This window comes from Epinephelus lanceolatus, chromosome 4 (genome assembly GCF_041903045.1).
Source record: "Epinephelus lanceolatus isolate andai-2023 chromosome 4, ASM4190304v1, whole genome shotgun sequence".
NCBI lineage: Eukaryota > Metazoa > Chordata > Actinopteri > Perciformes > Serranidae > Epinephelus > Epinephelus lanceolatus.
The window spans coordinates 26502905-26521175 of record NC_135737.1 but is presented as its reverse complement, the minus strand read 5'-3'; the positions used below and the strand labels follow the sequence as shown (position 1 = coordinate 26521175).

Genomic DNA, 18271 nt, shown 5'->3' with positions numbered 1-18271 from the left:
TCTTGTACCCTAACGTAATTTCTTTTCATTAATTCACCAAACAGACTTGAGGAATCAAAAGCACAGTAAAGGAAGTGACGAATGTCTTGAAAATACTAACCCAGCAGCAGACAGATCTCTACCGAAGCCTTCTGATACTGTGGTTCGTATGACACTAAAGCAAACATTGATTAGCAGAGGACGAAACTGCAGCACTGTGTGTTTTGTCAACTCTTATAAACCCTTACTGAATCAGGCACTTTCAGTCTGTTGGTTTGACTTCAACTGTTTACTCTGTAACGCAGAGCCGGGCAGAGTCTAAGATACCGCACAGTGGGAGTCAAAAGGGCAAATTTGGCTTTATCTGTCGGCAAATATTGCAGTCACATACAGGTGCTGTCTGTGTTTAAATTCACTAGAACACCCACATTTCTTTGTGTTGTATGTTGAGACAATGCAGACTCCTCTTGAGTGTTTGTAAGAGTTGTTTTTTATGGGTCTCAACATTTTTGACACTACCAAAAATCATCTTTACTGTCAGTGTTTGATTATGATGATACTTAACATGCCTGCTGCCAAGTGTATCTGTGTCTTGTCATATTTCACAAAGCACAAAGTTTATTAATAACCATAAACTCCTCCTCGCTGCCCTCAAACTGGAACTTACACAAGCACTTTGGTGTACTTTCCTTTCCAATAAGTCTAGAAGCTTAAAAAAGTTTGCCAAGTCTAGTAAGCTAATAACCGAAAACTCTTCCGACAGACTTTTAAAGAGGCTGTCGCTGTTTATTTTCAGCACGTGCCATCTCCAGAAAGATTTGGTTTCTGATATTCAAAGCATGCCCCGCAATTAGTTGCCTGTGTTCTGATCCCTCACACATGACTGAGGCTGACTTTATTTCGAAAACATGCCTGGTGCGGCTGTCTTGGTCTCGTCTCTCGAGCTGAATATAGCTGGGATAAAGATGCAGAGATTTTCTTTTCCCAGTAAATCAATTACAAATTCTTTGTTTACAGAAACAGACGGGTTTTAATTAAATATTCAAAAAAAAAAAAAAAAGCAAACCATTTTAATTTGTTCTCATTGTTTTAGTTTCTATTGCATTTGAATGACCATATTTTCCACAGCATAAAGGCATTAATCTACATTTTTAGTTATAGTTTTTCTATCATTCACACAAACAATAAAGTGCTTATTTAAAAATAACCTTCTCTTTAAACCAGTCTAAAATACACTGAGACCTGCCACCCTCTTAGAGACAGCAGAAATTGTCACATACATGTGCAAGTACACATTTACACACAAACAGTCAATCCCACACACAAGCAGGCAGTGTGACCCTGCAGCGTATCTTAACTCTGTGCTTTATACTGTAAATGGTCTTTTGTTAGGGCACAAGTTTTGTCTGACAGTGTCCGCACTGCTGTTACATATTGTTTCTATCTTGTTAACAGGTAAGAGTCAAGCTGGGTGTGCATACAAGTTAATGTACACACACCCCCACACCCACACACACACACACACACAGAAAGAGAAAGAGCACACTGATCAAACATCAAACCCTGTTTAGAGCCATTGGAAAGCTTGCCTCCTGTCTCAGGGGGAGACACTACAGGTGAGTGGGTAACTAATAAATATCACTATGAAACGTCCCCGGTTGATTACTTACACTAAGACAATTATTTTTTTGTATTCCAAGTTTTTGGAAATCTTTATGTTTAAATATACAAATGATTCTTTATCTTATTAAACATGCACTAATTTGCATACATTTAAAAAACAAAAATCTGAGCATTGATTAAAGCCAGGCTCAAAATTCTTATTTTATTGACACATCAGAGTCAAAGGTTTTTAAAGAGGGGGTTTTGGGATCACTCATCAATTTTCAACATTTTCTTAGGATTAAAATGCTCTATAAATCCGGCTGTGAGTGATAGGTGAACAACCTCCTCTGTAAAAACCTTCTGAATATAGAGAGGAATAAAACTGAAACGTTTGCTGTATGTAAGTGATACTGAAGCTGAGATTTCTGGCGCAGAGTGTGAGAAAATGGCCTTTAAACATATGTATTGTCAAATTCCACACATTTTTAGACAAAAGAATAAGACAGATGAGTAGGGTAAAAAATTTAACTGATAGATATCATGCTAAATCTTCACGATATCTTGATTACTTTACTATTAAGACGATTATTTTTTTGTATTACAATTTTTTTTTAATTTTATGTTTAACCCTTAGAAACCTGGAGCGACATCACTGTTCTTGCGCTGCTTTAATACACCTTTGCCAAGTATTTAAACCTTTGAACCCTGAGCGAATTGGTGCGATTTCTTTTACAAACATAGGAAAAAATGCAATGAGCAACTTGGTGAGAAATGTGTCACAAATTGCAAAAAAGTAATAGATAAAAAAATATATAAAATATATATTAAAAAAAAATAGGGAAAATCTATATTTATAATTGTGACTATTAGTTTAAAATGATGCTTCAGAATTTTTAAAATAATTTTTAAGCACTTTTTCAAGCTTTTTAATTTGTTTCCCCCCCCCCTTCATTTTTTGTGACAATTTTTTTCACATTTTTTTTACTTTACAAATTTTCTTGTTTTTTTGTTTATCTACTAATTTCTTGCAAAAGTGTAGTCATTTCTTCTGTTTTTGCTGATTGCCTTCCTACCATTTTTTTTAGAAGACATTAAGCCAATTTGCTCAGGTTTCAAAGGGTTAAATATGCAAATTAGGTATTATCTAATTAAGTATGATTTTTGCATATATTTCCAGAGAAAATAAACACCTAAATGTGTTTTTGGACATTTTCTTTCCACTCATCTGAATGTCTCTTATGGATGCAAAATAGCCCAAAATCTCAAAATTGACCAGACTACATTTTCACCTGGGGTGTCTCCCCTCAAGTGTGAGCCACGTCCTATACAGGGCACTGCACATCCGTTATGTAGTAAACCTCTGAGTACTCTACATGCAGTCTTGAAAATCTGCTTCACACATTCCAACTGCAAAAACAATACTAAAAAGAAAGACCCATGCTGGATTACTATTGAGCGATTTTGTGGCTGTTGCAGACAGTTGTCTGTTTTTGTAATGAAGTCCATAAACACTTCTTGATCTTCACTTAGTGTGCTATGTAGGGTAAAACTACAGTGTTGAGTTGTCCTCATGCAAGTTTTAAGTGCGTCCCTGTAATGTTTAAGGTTAGTGCTTGAGCCTGGACTGACTGAATAAATGCCAAAGGGCAACTTTCCATTCTTTTCCGTGCCTCTATTTTTACACTGACCACACATACACATTTGCCCACGTCATGAGACAAGGGGATCACATAACACACAATGAGAGATATGGAATTTCAGGGACAATGCTGCTGATTTCTTCTCCTTGCTCCCCTTTTCCCACTGATTCATCATTGATGCTCCTTGTGTTTGAATTAAAAATGACACCAGATCAGAGTAAAACAATAATTTCTTAACACATCACAACATCACTGCTAACCAAACAGGCAAAACTGCAACAAAATAAAATTAAGGAGATTTGTTTTTTTTTCTTAGTTTCTTGTCTTCATACTTGATTCAGCAAGATATTGAAGTTCTTTTCTTCTCCTTTTGCCATGACTTCTGCACAACTCTGATCTCACCTTGGCCACACAATCAAGTCTGTTGTGCTCTGTATCTGCCACGTCTTTGATCAGCAGCCTCGTCACGTGGCAGCGAAACATTACATCACAGTCCTTGATGTGAATGTGACAGCTGACACTGTAAGAGTGGCACGGAGCTGCGTTGGTGACTGACAGTTTTAACGATGTCTCCCTTTTTCCATCGTGACGTCCATTAGTAGTCCAGGAAGGCACATAATGCTTTCAGAGTGCTCTCCAGTAATTGGATAAGATTTATGTCCTGCTGTTTTGGGTGACAGGCACTTGAACACCTTTCTGTCCTGTTGCTGCACAAACAATAGAGAAAGAGCATGTTAGTCACATACGATATTAATTTGCACTAAAGAGGTGATACATTAACACTATGACTGTTAAGAAACTTACCCAATCTGTATTTCTCTTTAGCTTCAGCTCTCTCTTTGGCATCAAAGTACCAGACTGTGATGGCATAGCTGTAAAACACAAGGAAGAGGAGATGTTAAAACACTTGGTCAAAAGCTAATCTCTTTAGTCAGTACAATAAATAACTGGTAGACAAAACTGAGCTGTGTCACAAATGATCCCCTCCACTTACAGGTGTGTTTTTCTTCTGTTTAAATCCCCTAAAATGTCTGACCTTGACTACATTGACTTGTATCTGCGCACAGTTTGTCACTAGAGAGGTGTTTTCACATTCTTCTACTGAAGGCGGCCATGTCTGTGCACTTGCCCTTAAATCTGAGATTCAGGCAAGCTCGATTAGGTACATCATAAATTCGAAAGCCAATCGATGTCTAATATGGGAAACATATATCCCCGGAGGATCAGCTGTCAACTCAACACCGGCAAAGAAACCTGAAACCTCAGAGAGCTGAGCGAACTTGTTGGTACAGGCAGCAGAGTTCGTATTGGCATAGTTAAAGTTTTGACAACAAACATGATAGAGTGTGCAGTTTTTGGATGTCAACTGGACCTTGGAGTTTCCCTCCTCTACCAAAAACCCCATCACAGCAGTGTTTCACAACCATTAAAGCTGCGTCAGCGACTGCCAGTTAGCCTACAGGCTAACAAACATCATAAGCTGAATCTTTACGATGTTACCTCTAACACTAATTCAATGATTAGCCTAGCGCAAGTAGCAGTGGTGGGCGGTACAGAGGCCAGATCCCCGATTTCTCAATAATGGAGAAAGAGTAGACCTTCTCGCCTCTTTGTGGCTTTTTTATCTGGGACACCCTGCTAAACAAAAATATTTTACATACTTTAAAACGTGCCTAGAGAGGGGCTTCGAATTTAAGCAAAATTGCCAATAAAAAGACCGTGAAATGGCTGTGACATAAGATAGAAAGTAAAACTGTCTGAGATATATGACCAATTTGCCCCAATTTGCCCTTGAAAAATCAGAAGGGCAAAAATTAGCCTTCGAAAGGTCTTTTCTGACCCAGCTAGAGACGACAAGTTACAAAATAAAAAGTCTTGTATGACAGTGGACGGCAGACTGCAGCAGATCTCCAGGGCAGTGGAGGGTTAACTCCTCCAGTTTCTAGTCTCTCCAGTGGGGCTGTGTTGTTTATTCCTGTCTCTCATGTCTGTGCCGCTCCAGCACGAGTCCTGCAATCGAACCTTCCTCCCCTCTCCCTCCCGCCGACCCCCTCAGGAAACACATACTTCCTGCCTCCGGCTCCACCTCGCCCCCCAGCAGTCAGATGGAGAGGAGCGGAGGAAAGGCAGGAGTGAAAGAGAACGTGTCACATGCCCTTGATGGATCATTTGGAGCTACGATGTAAATAACTGTAGGTGCGCAGGGGTTTACACAAGTGTCTAATGGTGTCAGGTCAATATCATTGAATTTCAGTCACCTTTTAAGTGATTAAATCAATTAGGAAACAAGCATCCCTGACAAAATTCTGAAGGAGAGACAAGAGCAGGAAAAAGGAAATAGAGGAGGCAGGACGCTAAAACAGCAATACATCTCTCTGTGTGTGCATGTGTGTGTGTATTTTTGTGCCCTTAACCTGCTTGACTTATAACAAATGTATTATAAATATTACGTTTTCAATGGAAACTGTGTTAAATGATTCAACAATTCATTTTCAGTTTATTTTCATTATATGGTAACTAAGAAGTATAGGTATTTACATTACTGAGCGCACTAAAATATACTAGATATACACAGCTGAAAGTATTGGCAGTGTGCCCTGTCTCTTCCCACACATAATCAAGAGTGTGTGTGTGCATGTGAGACCCGAGTTACTGACCGAGTGGCGAAGGCCGGCTTGACTTCGTGTGGGTTCCTGCGGTCAGACCAGAAGATGAGCAGCCGGTCAAACAGAGGTTCGATGTTGGCCACCACATTTTTGCCTTCAGGGTAGATCTGCAGCATCCCTCCTTGTTTCTACAAGCGCACATACAGAGAGAGCACACAGTCACACAAGTTAGAGATATTTCAGCTTGAGTCTGCATGTGGTGCGTTTTTTGACTTCACTGGAAATACATGATTTTTGTGAGGAAGTGGGGTTTGTTTTAATCATTTTATAAGCCAAACTAGTCATGATCTTGTGACTGTACCTTGACATCCCAGTTCTTGTTGAGATAGTAGATACACGTGATGCAACGTCCGTCACCGTTAGGGTTGTCAACATGACGGACGTACCCCGCCCCGTTCCCCGGGTAACAAGCAACCATTGCCTAAACAGAGGGAACAGGATCATTAGTTGTGCATTTAGACCACAAGCAAGCACCTGATGCACCATCATAAAAAAAGGTTTTGAACACACATCCTGGTTGATGACTTAAAGGGATACTTTGCCATTTTTCCACCCGCTTTGTAGGTAGTGTGTAAATGACCTGTGGTAAACTTCCCTCTATTTTACCAGCGTCCAGATCTCCCTGCTCATCTACCAGCTCCAATTTGTGCTGGCTCTAGGGATGTTGCTCAAACTAAAGATTGTACTTCCGCATTTTCATATGCCCGCCACCACGGACACAAAGAGTATAAAGGCAGAAAGAGAGACCTGCCCCTCTGGTTCTTTCAAACTCAGATCAAACAGTAAAACTAGGTAGCACTGATCAGCAGTGTAGGTTTTCTACCTCTTCCTACCCTTTCTCTGTTTTCTAAGGTTATGTAGCACTCATTCCAAAAGTATTTGTGTCTATCTACTGCTTAGTTTTATGGAAAGAGCAGTAAAATACTTCTTTGAGGTTTATTTTCTCCAAATTTCCCGGGTAGACTGCATTCTTAATACAATATCCCATGATGTAATTTGTGAAGCACAGTCACAAGAGTCCAGCTGTACGAAATGATCTGCAGATAGAGTATCCACGTTCAAACAATGGTCTCGCGCTGGTATTTCCCCTCCTTGACATCCATGTGTCGGAGGCTATGAAGCTGGAGAGCGCTGCTTTCCCCGGGGAACCTGAGGAAACCGAGATCTACGTGAGACTTATTCGGTCAGTGTTACAGGACCATAGGACTGTGAATGTACTGCACCAGGGTGAAACTGAGCAGAGCTTGTGTCACTATGACATATTATCGGCTCAAGTTTCAGCTGTGTAAATACTTCCCAAACTGTCTCTGGTGGCTGTAGCAAACGTTCAGTCTTCCCTGCTCAGCTGAGACGGAGAAGGAGACAGTGTACAAGTGAATCACTGACTGACATGCCAGCAGAAGGAGATTCTAGGTGATGATCATTGGCAGCATGTAGAGTAATAACTTCTGCTTTATCTCTCTAGGCTGACTATAAAAAAGATACTGTCACTGTCCTGACTTATATTGTTCTGCATGGGAAGCAGACGTTACAATATCAGGAGTCACTGCATCACTTCAGCTCCGTTCTGGGACACTATCATTCATGACTAACAGGTTGTGCACTGCTGCAGTATCGATCTGACTCGCCTCACGCTATCGTTTAAGCCCTCGCACTACAATGTGAGAGTCCTAACCCCGAGGAGATCAAACAATGCTCGTATAGATTTCTAAGACAAACACACCTGTTGTTGTGTTGTGTGTTAAACGTAAACAAAAGTGACATTTTGTGTAGGAGGGCTTTGGTCAGAGAGCGCACAGTCCTCCCTCCCCCTCTTTCTCTTGTGATGTTTCCCCACTCAGTGACAGCCAAGTGAGTTTGGTTGTGATGTGTGTGACTCTGTTCAGTGGCCATTGTCAGCTCTCATTACTGACCGACGCTCGCAGTCAGAGCTCATTAAACTCTGGACCCCTTGCTCCGGGGCTCCAACTGACGAGCAGACCTGCTGCGACAAAATTAACATCAAATGCACCCAAGAAAATATGTGTGCAGACATAAAGACCATCAGAAACATTACAGTAATCTGAATGCGATTTAGATTCGTTCAAACTTGTCAGCTGATCACAGTATGAGTGAATCATTTTGTCAGTGGTAGGGTTATTAAGACTGCAGGGAAAAAAACTGTGACGTTTCTTTTACTTTTCTAGACTTCTGTTATTTGATCTCTTCATTTCTGTGTTTTCTTATTAAAGCAGCCCTTCAGTTAAAGGTACACTCTGGAGTTTCTGACCACTAGTAGCACTACGGAGCATGAGTTCAAGGATGGATTTTCGCTCTACACATATGAGGATGAGAGTGATTATTCTGGGTGTGCATGTATTTAAGGAAGAATGTTTTCCTAGCAAATAGCTTTTATCAAACTGCTAACAGTCTTAACAACTGTAATTAACAGCGATTAACATGTAATATGCCACACCAGACAGCTCAGCCCTAGCCTGCAGCATAAACGCAACACACACACACACACACATACAAACATACATGATGTCTCCTTCAACTCTTGCACAAGACAGGCTTATAATTTAAGAGGAGGGTTATGGCATTCATTCTAAACTAACCCCAGGCACTAAAACACATCACTAATATTCAAACCAGTTCCACATACATCCACATGGTTTCAATCCCCTACTGTTAGTGACTCACACACACATGCACACACAACATGTTCAGTTACACAGCGTGACACAGCATGTCTCGATCCTATCGATGTCGTTCCTGCCCTCCTTGCGCCTTCATCTCAGCCGACATCTGTGCCCACAGTGAGTTAAAGTCTAATTGGCACCAACCACCTGTCTGCCAGGCGCAACCATTAATGGCCTAATGGCATCGCTGGGCAGATACCCGGGCTGTCAAGGTGACAGCCGAGCATAGAGAACAGGCTGTCGTGAACGAGAACAAAAATAAGCTCCAATGCTGCGCACATATTCTGATAAGAGGAGCGATGGTAGAGAGAGGGGTGAGGGGCTAGATAAGCGTGAACAAACACAGCGAGCACTGTTTGTCAAGGAGAAAGACTAAGGGGAAGAATATACTGTATGCATGTCTGTGACAGGGATAATAGGGGTTAACATGATGATTGTGGAAACACTCAAGAATTTACTCAAGGTCTGGTTTTGTTGGTCATTTTTTTCTCTCAAAACCATTTCCAGTACCTCAGTTATATATCTGGATCTGGATATCTATGGTCCAATATCTATATCGATATACAATATATTAAATCCAACATGTCATCCCTACTGACATTTTGCTGCTGGGGCTGATGCCGTTCCGTCACTAAAATAATGCAGGGGGAAGCCTTTCTCATTGTATCTTCACAGAAGGTGTCAGCAGTTAGGTTTAGGCAACAAAACTATTTGGTTGTGGTTAGGAAAAGATCGCGAATGATGCTACAAAAACATCTAGCTTTGAATGCCACAAATGCTACAACTTATGTTTTTGTTTGCTGTTCTCAAACGCTGCTCTCCTGGGTCAAAGTCTGGTGTTTGTGTGCTTGTGTTGAACCCATGGGGTCAGGCCATGGACTCCTGGGCTGACCAAGATTTTGTTGGCCACCTGCCATGACTTAATCAATGTAACTGACAGCAGAAACAACCAATTTTGTAATGACAACGACGAATCACATCCGCTACTTCCGCATGTTTGTTTGCATGTGTGAAATGATCACTTCTTCAAGCAAACGCTGCTACATTGAAAACTTGGCTCAAAAAGTCTGAAAGGATCCCCAAAGTCCTCTCAGTTTCACAGTGGGACAACCCTGAGCTCCTGTGGGTTATCGGAAAACATGCATCACAGTATGCGAGTCCTTGTTGGGAGAGGGCCAGGGTCTTGTTCAGCACGACAGATGTTTGCCATCTCCAGTGTTGAAACCACTTGATTCACTATCCTTCAGGTCCCATCGCCATCTTGCTTAATTTCCACAGGTGATTACTCACAAGCAACCTGGGTGACACAGTGCATGATATAAATCAGGATCAGCCATTATTAATAGTTGCTACCAGATTGGATTTGAGAGAAGTGAATGAGATACAAGTGGGTGAATTAAGTTTAATTATGAACTGCTTTGTCACTCCCAGGTTATATCTGTCCTGGCACACATCATGCCTCGTTATTCAGTAAATTTCACCGCTATGTTACTGCTTCTGGCTGGATAATGGCTTCTGAGGACATGATAACCTCTGGTCCAAGTGAGTGCCATCTGCTAACGTACCCAGCTTCCTAACATACTTATGGATTTACTGCTACATAAACAACAACACCAGACTGGTTTCATCTTCCAAGAGAAGCTGATCTGTGTGTGTGTGTGTGTGTGAAGGTAGACACACTTTTGTTTTTCTTACTAAAGACCGTTTCAAACTTGACCACATAAACATCCTTAATGGGCCCCTTTGTATTTCCTGTTGAATGTTTAGCAGTGTATGTCAATGACATCAGCTGACAGGAAGTAAACACGGACTCAAGCTGTTACCCAGCAATGCAATTCCAGTGAAATGGTCCATAAGAGGGTTTCATCACTATGGTTACAAATTATCGGCCATATTCACACACAGCACCAACCACAATGATATCTGTAATGTCCCATGAATGTGCAAAGGCTGGTCGCACATTGCTTGCACTGATACAAGAGAAAACAGGCTGAACTTCATGCAAGTTACTGCACTTCTGGAATGTTTTTGGCAGTCACCATATTTGGAGAAGGAGCATCTCTCTGTATCTTAAATTAGGGACAGATGGTGGAATTGAAACACAAACAAATATTCAGCTGTCATGTAGTTTGGATATTATGCGAACATAAAACCAAAAAAAGTTATGAATCCATGCTTAGCCCTTATGAGTCAGTCCTGCTTTGGCCCCAATGGCGCTCGTTATGCATGAGTCATCTCTAAACGTTATGATGTAGAAATACAGTGTGTGTAAGTGAGTGTGCAGAGTTGGGTGGGACCAAAGATTATAATGAACTGTTTATCTAATTTACTGGACAATTATTTTCATATTTGAATAAATATTAGGTCTGTAAATGTCAGAAACTTAGAATTTAAATGGATACTACATTAAATTAAGGTGATGTCTTCAAATGCTTGTTATATCTGATGAGCAGTCCAAAACCCAAAGATAGTAAACTTAAGATGAGATTAAAAAAAAGGCAATTAGCAGATGGTGTCAGAGAATGTTTGGCACTTTTCTTGAACAATGACTAAAACAATGAACTGATTACTTAAATAGTCGCTGATTAATTTTCTGCCAACTGACTGATTAATTGACTAATTGTTATCACATTTAGATATGAAAAAAATCACAAAAACCAAGCAGCCTTTACTTAAAAACACCACCTGGACTACTTAAAGAAGTATTTCTCTGCTGGAACGATGGTCTATTCATACAACTAGGCTGTCTGTGCAGTAGGAAGACACACATACTTTTGAAATTGGTGCTACAGGACCAGAGAAAACACAGAAAAAGTGTTATGACATGTGCTTTTGCACAGTAGGTATAAAACCTACAACTACCAGAACGTACTGCACCACACCGGACCAATAAACACCCCTGCTGGTGGAAGACATAATTTGAGCTTGTCTGTTTGTCCCCAGGGAACAAAATGGCAGCTGGCTGGTGACGAACAATCTCAAATTACAGTTAAACAGTACACTAAAATATGTTTCTGAGGACACTTTAAGCAAGAAAAAGGCAACGCAGTAACAGAATCTTGGTTCAGTATTGCTTAGTTTTACAGTTTGAGTCAGTATTTCCAGCCTCCATTTTAATAACAGCATGACGGCCACTTACTGTTCACAAATTCTTGTATTACAGCCAAACAGGGCACTAAAATATGTTTCTGAAGACATTTAAGGGGAAAAATAGGCGATACAGTAACAGATTCTTTTTTATATTTGATCAGGACTGCCTAGTTTTTCAGTTTGGTCTGAGTTTGAGAGACAAAGTGAAAGGGAAAGGTCTGTCTCTCTCTATCTGCTTCTTTATTCTTAGCGTCAGTGGTGGCAGGTATACGAAAATGCTGAAGTACAATCTGTAGCTCAGGCAACAACCCAAGGCCCAGCAGACATTTCACAACTGAAATTGGAGCTGAGAGATGAGCAGGGAGATGTGGATGCAGGTAAGATGGAGGGACGTTTAACAGTTTATTTACACATACTACCCACGTTATTACGATACAGAGCTGGTTGAAGATCGGCAAAGTGTCCCGTTAATTTACCAGATATTTAACTGTAATGTTGACTGACACAAATGGCAAATGATTTTGGTTGATGCTGCAATGAGGGAAACCCAAATAAACACAAATCATGTCATTAACGCCACCTTGAGGGCAAATATTATCTGCTAAGGATTAGCAGAATTGCTTTGTCTGAACTGAGACTAAGCTAACACCAAAATGAGAAATGTATCTGTCTGTCTATCCATCCATATCAGCTAGCTAGGAGGCCTGTAGCTGCATTGTGTGTATTTGTGTATGACTTCAAGCTCCTGCCTGCATGGCGGCACTGCTGAGCTCTAGGAGGGGCATCTGAGGACAAGCTGCTGCAGCAGACACTCTCATTATACCGAAGCCTCTGCTGCATCACCCCTTTTCACTCCATCGACGCTATCCTCCCACTCCCTGCACCCCATCTCCCAGCTCCTTCCACTCTCACTTCCAGTCTATCCCCTCCCGCTTTGTGTGTCTTGTTCCTGGCGCTGAGTTGTTACGTCTTTTCCACATAGTACAAGACTTTGCCACCTTTACCCTTCACTATTTTAACAGAGTTAGCATTGTTAACACCATGATCCTTCCGACTGTCTGTCACAGACAGCTCCTGCTGACTAACATGAGTCAGAGTACAGAGATATTACCCACTGCTGGTGAGGCATTATTTTGGCCATTGCCAGCCCCTCTTCTTCCCTCTACATCACATTCATACACAATACAGAGCTCGATTTTGTATGGGCCTGTTACCAAGGTAACGGCTGGGAAATATTTTGTCCGAGTGACGAACAAGGGGGTTGATAAAATGAAGGAGAGAAGGAGTGAAGTAAAGAACAGAGGAAAGGGAATGGAGGTCAGAACAAAGGACAAGAGGGAAAGGTTGCAGGGATTAGGAAGGCAGAAAAGACGCAGTGACCTATCTGGATGTACTCCTCCCTGATCCTCCTATTTTCTTTTACCATCACTTCCTCTCTCCTGGAGTACACTTCATCATTGAATCTATTGCCACGCACTCTCCTACAGGAACACCCAGTCAGGACATTTTGTATTGTGCAACATTGAACTTTTTTTTTTTGCTCTACCAAGGGTAAACAGGGAGATCTGGCCAAGAACAGTTGGTGTTTGGCAATTCTAACCTGGGAATCACACGGTTAGTCATCACCATGCTACATAAAACGAAAGTATTAACCTAGTGAGCAACAGATGAACACAAAATTGCATCCTAAAAAGGCTCTGGAAGGTAAAGACAAACACCTAAACAAAAGAATCAAACAAGGCTGACGCCCATCAATGCAAACTTGGCAACCCCAGAAGAAACTCTTCCTGTCCTAAAATCTTGTTTCACTTCTCTTAACAGATGTCAAGCCTCATACAAGTGCCAATCTAAACGACACAAGGAAAGAAACATGTCTGGCATACATTTTATATTCACCTCTTCAAAGTATGCACTGATTATAAGCATAATCGCGATCAAGTGAGGTTACAATGCTCAAATGTTTTCTTCTTTTAAACTAAATGAGCTGCCTCTCCTTCAGAACAGGCAGGAGAATCAATGTGACATCTTTGATGTGTTGTTGATTTCACCGATTAAATCTACTTCAGTCATGAAAGGAAGGTGCAGCTTGAAGCATGAAGAGATGAAGAGGGGTTTTTTATGTCTTTTGCTAAATGAGACCACATTCGTACGCAGTAGAATCCAGCTCAGCGGTAGGCAGAAGTATTTCGCACTCTTAAATACAGATTTACACAATCATGGAAAAATCAGACATATGTTAGCTCCCTCCCTCCATTGTTGTCACTCAGCTTTCCCGTTTTGCTGTCAGTTTGTCACAGACTAGTCGTGGGTTTCACCTGAAAGCAGCTCAGTCAGCCCACGTTCGAGAGCAAAAGCTGCTGAGGCAGGCCCGACCAAGTGCTGTTTAAACACTAGCCTCGAGCTTATGTAAATGACTCGACGCACAGTGGGTAAGGTGGGTAAGGTGCTGTGTGTGGTGTGCACAGATGGGGTGAACGAGGCTGTGGGGCCAATACACTGGGAAGAGAGGAGAAAAAACTGAGGATGTTTATATCAAACATGGAGGTGAGATAGATGTGACTTCAGACAAATTCTCACACCTGTGTGCATTTAATCACAGTAAATGGCCACTTTGCTTTAAAAATGCTGTTTGTATGCTTGTGAACACTTACGCAACAGTCTTGTTTACAGCTCAGTTGATTAGGCAGAGACTACAGAAGTTAACCTGGGGTTGACAGCTTGCAGGTAGCAGCTTTCGTCTAATTTTCCCATAGGGAGCAATAATGCAGTCTCTCTTTTTCCACATCAGATCAGACATGGGATTCATCGAGAGCCCTCCTAGATTTACTCCCCACATGGGACACCACCAGTTTGATCATTTTACACAGGTTACACTGTGTCAAACTGACCTCTTCTGACAGAAATGCATTAAAATACTAATGTTTCACCATCTCCCTCTTTTTTGAGCTTTCATTTGGAAGTCTGTGATTTAGAAAAAGCCAGATTAACTTAATCACACCATTCAATATTGCCTCTATCTGTTGTAAATCCTGACCAAACAAGGGGGCTGCAGCAACACTGACAACATGTTGGATAACAGTCTAGACTGGCACGTAATGGTTAACTCACGGCTGATACAGAAACGGACCATGACACTATATTTTTAAATAACACAGTTACAGAATACAGGGAGAGGTGGACTCTTCCACTGTTTTTCCATTTTACAGGAAAAAAACCATAGTGATGACTTGACTGGGGAGTGTACATACAGATTCAAGATGGAAAATACACTGGACTTTAGTCAGAGCGGGTCACTGACATTACCTGGGTCAGATAACAGAGGACTGCGTCACTGCAGGGGAGGAGAGGGAGGGGGGGTTCCCTGTCTTGCAAACAATGTCCACAGCTATGTGCAGGACAGAGAAAATGACTGCCTGTCAGGCCGTCTGTGGACTAGAGGGAATTAAAATAGTTATAGGCTCTGTAGTCATTCAGTGTTTAGCGCACTCTTAGGTGCGTTGCATTTGATAAGTATCAGTCGAAAAGAGGAGCTGAAGCATGCAGCGTAGTAGCGGTGAAATAAAGGAAAAATATAAAGAAAACAAACATCTCTCCTACGACGTCAGTGCTGTGTTTGTATGGGTAAAAGCGCTGATCGAGGTTGTCTTCAAAGGCAGAGATTTAGTGATGGCAGAGGAGATACAGAGAGTTTTTCTTTCTGGGTACCAGTGGTATGACGGCAGGGGCAAACTTAGGCAGGCCTAAACTCAGGCACAGTGCCAGTTTTGGGGGGGAAGGCTTGGCCCACAGCCCCCCTTATCTAGCTCACGTGCCAGAAACACAGCAGAGCTCATCCTGACATCCTACCTGACGTCCAGCTCGTTGTCCCACTGTGAGTGAGTGTGTGTTTGCCTGCCTACATGTCGGCGTTAGAGAAGCAGAGATAGAATAGACCAGACATGACACAAACCAATCACTTGCTCAAATGATGTTATCACACTGTCTGGTTTGTATGTAGCCTGTGTTTTCTCTGGTAGAAAACATACCCCTGCCTGACGTTCTCTTACCCGACCCTACCTGTCCCCACCCTGTACCTCCTCTCACCTTGGTGCGTCCATTGATGACGCAGTCCCCCAGCTGTCCATTGGCAGCGCTGTACATGACGGCCTCATCGATGTGAGCCATCAGTGCCCCGATGCTCTCGCACCCGGGCTGTCCTCCCTCCACCCAGGCTATCTGGTCACCTCGGATGCTCCGAGAGGGGATGTTCTTCTGGCTCACCAGCTGCCCACCCCGAAATTTCCCGCTGCGGTTTAGGACCTCCACCTCATCCAGGACCCTGCTGCCCAGCTCAGGGCCCAGGAAGTTGTCCTTCAGACAGATGCCATAGTATTTCATGCAGGGGATGATGTACTGCTGGGCTATGTGCTCTGCCGACCAGCCTGCCCTTGCTGGAGGTGGTGGAGTCGGGATGCACTTAGCCTCGACGGGGGAGGTCTGGCTGGGTGCAGCTAGCGGTCCTGAGGAGGCCACTTTATGTCCGGTGTGCTGGTTAGTATGAGGGGTGAAGGGAGATTGGGGAGTGACACAGTGCACATGATTGACAGTCATTTGGTTGCTATGGGAACTGTTGCTGCAGTTGGCGAGCGGGGCGACCACTCGGGCCACTCTGGAGGCCTCTGAAGATTTGTGAGCAACACTTTCATCTGCCAACCGTCTCCGCTTACAGTCCAAGTCCCCAGAAGCAAAAGCCGAGTCCACAGAACTTCCTGACCCGGGTGACTCCATTGTGAGGCCATGAGGAGCTCCTGACCCCATGTCCCGATTCTCCCCACCTCTGCGTTTCTGTTGCACCTGCCTGGCTTTCAGGTCACCATTGATTCTCCTCATCAGTGAAGGACACTTCTCATGAGCTGCCCGGTCCCCGTTCTCCATCAGAGAGGCTCTGCTAGTGAGAGGGTACATGGGGTCGCCTGTCACCCCCACCGCCCCTTTTATCTGTGCCGGGTAACCGTTTGGTGTGTGAGCCAAAACGCCTGCGTGGCTCCCCTCCACGGTGGCAGATGGAGACACCACCCCACCGTTGTAGAGCGGCACGCCGGTTTTAGACAGCTTCGTCGGGGTTGTGATTGCAGGGGAGTCGGTCTGAGAGGCCAGACCCGCGAGTAACTCCGCGGCCGTCGGACTCCCGACCGGTGCCGCGCATACGCCGTTAAGCCCCATGTCCGCTCGGTACGTGTGATGAATCTCTGCCGCTCCAAAGACGCTCTGCTGCGTGGTTGAAACAGCTACGGATCCGAGGGAAGAGCTTGGGTTTAAAGGGTCCGTGTGTCCCAAGCTCTCCATTTCATCTCGTCATCTGCTGGATGCGCACGTAGCTCACGTCCTCGCTTCATTTTCTCGCTGAGCCGCTGCTTTCTCTCATATAGAGGATCTTTGCCACTGCCACTAGAAGTTTCATGTCCAAGTCCTCTTTTACTCGCTCTTATTTTTTACCAAATACTCTCATACAACACTCTCAAGCTGTGTATTTGTTTGTATCCGTCTTATAAACATTTTGTTGCGGGATATCTGTGGAGAGTAAAATGATACACTTTAGGCCTATTAATAGCACAGTGCAGATCACTTGTCACAAGTAAATAAATCTAGTCCACAGTATTAAAACGGTGCATCAGGTCTATTTATAAAGGTCTACTTATAATATTTAAAATAAGGCAAGGAAAAAAGTGCATGTATTTACTGCAGCTTACATTTAATCATATTTAATACTGGAATAAAACTCACTTTTACCAACAATAATTTACATTAAAATAAGACTGAAATAGAAACTAAATATAAAATGTCTGCTATAAATGCAGCCTTTTATCATTATAACTCATATGGCTACTGTGAAACATCCATTAAATGACTTTATTTCGTCTTCACCAGCTATCGATTTCCAACTTAGTAGCCTTATAATAATGTCGCCCTTTATAAAAAAATGAACCTAACATATTTCAGGGTGTAAACTGCATTTAATGTTTGGCTGCAATGTCAAAAACACACGTATATTTCAACTACAAGGCTCCCCCAATGCTTACCTACGGCAGCCTACAGCAATGCAAATCCTCAGCGAGCGTACGTGACAGGCTGAGAGTACGCATGTTATTTCCGGGATTGTCTTGCCCGTGTGTGCGTCCCATCCAATTTTCTTGTCGGTTATAAATAAAATCCAGGCAGCAGACGGCGACCGTCGCCGGTCTGACACATTCAACTCAACCGAGGGACGGAGGGTGATCCCCGGGGCCAAACGAGGTCCCCTCTGTCACCCAAAAAAAGTGATTTCTGTTGTGTCGATGAACATCCCCCACTTTTTGCCTGTCTCCTCCACCCCCCGCTCCTCCTCCTCCTCCTCCTACAGCCCGCTTTCTCTTTCCACTCCCTCCTGTCATTTACGTGCTTGCAGACCATGTGACCACTTGCTACTACGGCCGACCTTCAGCTGCACTGACACAAACCGTCCCACAACAATACTGATTTTTGTCTTTTTAAAGATTGCGACATTATTGATTATACAGTTGAACCATCATGTTATTTCTACCAGGGTTTCTATTTTAAACATGAATAGAAAATTAAGTCACATTAGGACTCC

General features: G+C 42.8%; 1 protein-coding gene across 1 annotated transcript; it reads right to left on the bottom strand.

Moving 5' to 3' along the window:
* Positions 1–1053: 1053 nt before the first annotated feature.
* On the bottom strand, positions 1054–18028 carry egln2 (egl-9 family hypoxia-inducible factor 2). The gene is made up of 6 exons (XM_033631207.2): positions 17721–18028; positions 15745–17211; positions 6192–6311; positions 5882–6018; positions 4029–4096; positions 1054–3931 (listed from the first exon to the last, which is right to left on the bottom strand). Exons 2-6 carry the CDS (start codon positions 16984–16986, stop codon positions 3879–3881), a joined length of 1620 nt encoding a protein of 539 aa, XP_033487098.1. The 5' UTR covers positions 16987–17211; positions 17721–18028; the 3' UTR covers positions 1054–3878.
* Between the last annotated feature and the right edge of the window lie 243 nt (positions 18029–18271).

Coding starts and splice junctions, on each gene's coding strand:
- egln2 (XM_033631207.2), bottom strand. CDS start 16,986: ATGGAGAGCTTGGGACACACGGACCCTTTAAACCCAAGCTCTTCCCTC. Junction 6,312..15,744: donor TCATCAATGGACGCACCAAG/GTGAGAGGAGGT, acceptor CCCTCTGTTTAG/GCAATGGTTGCTTGTTACCC. Junction 6,019..6,191: donor ACAAGAACTGGGATGTCAAG/GTACAGTCACAA, acceptor GTGCGCTTGTAG/AAACAAGGAGGGATGCTGCA.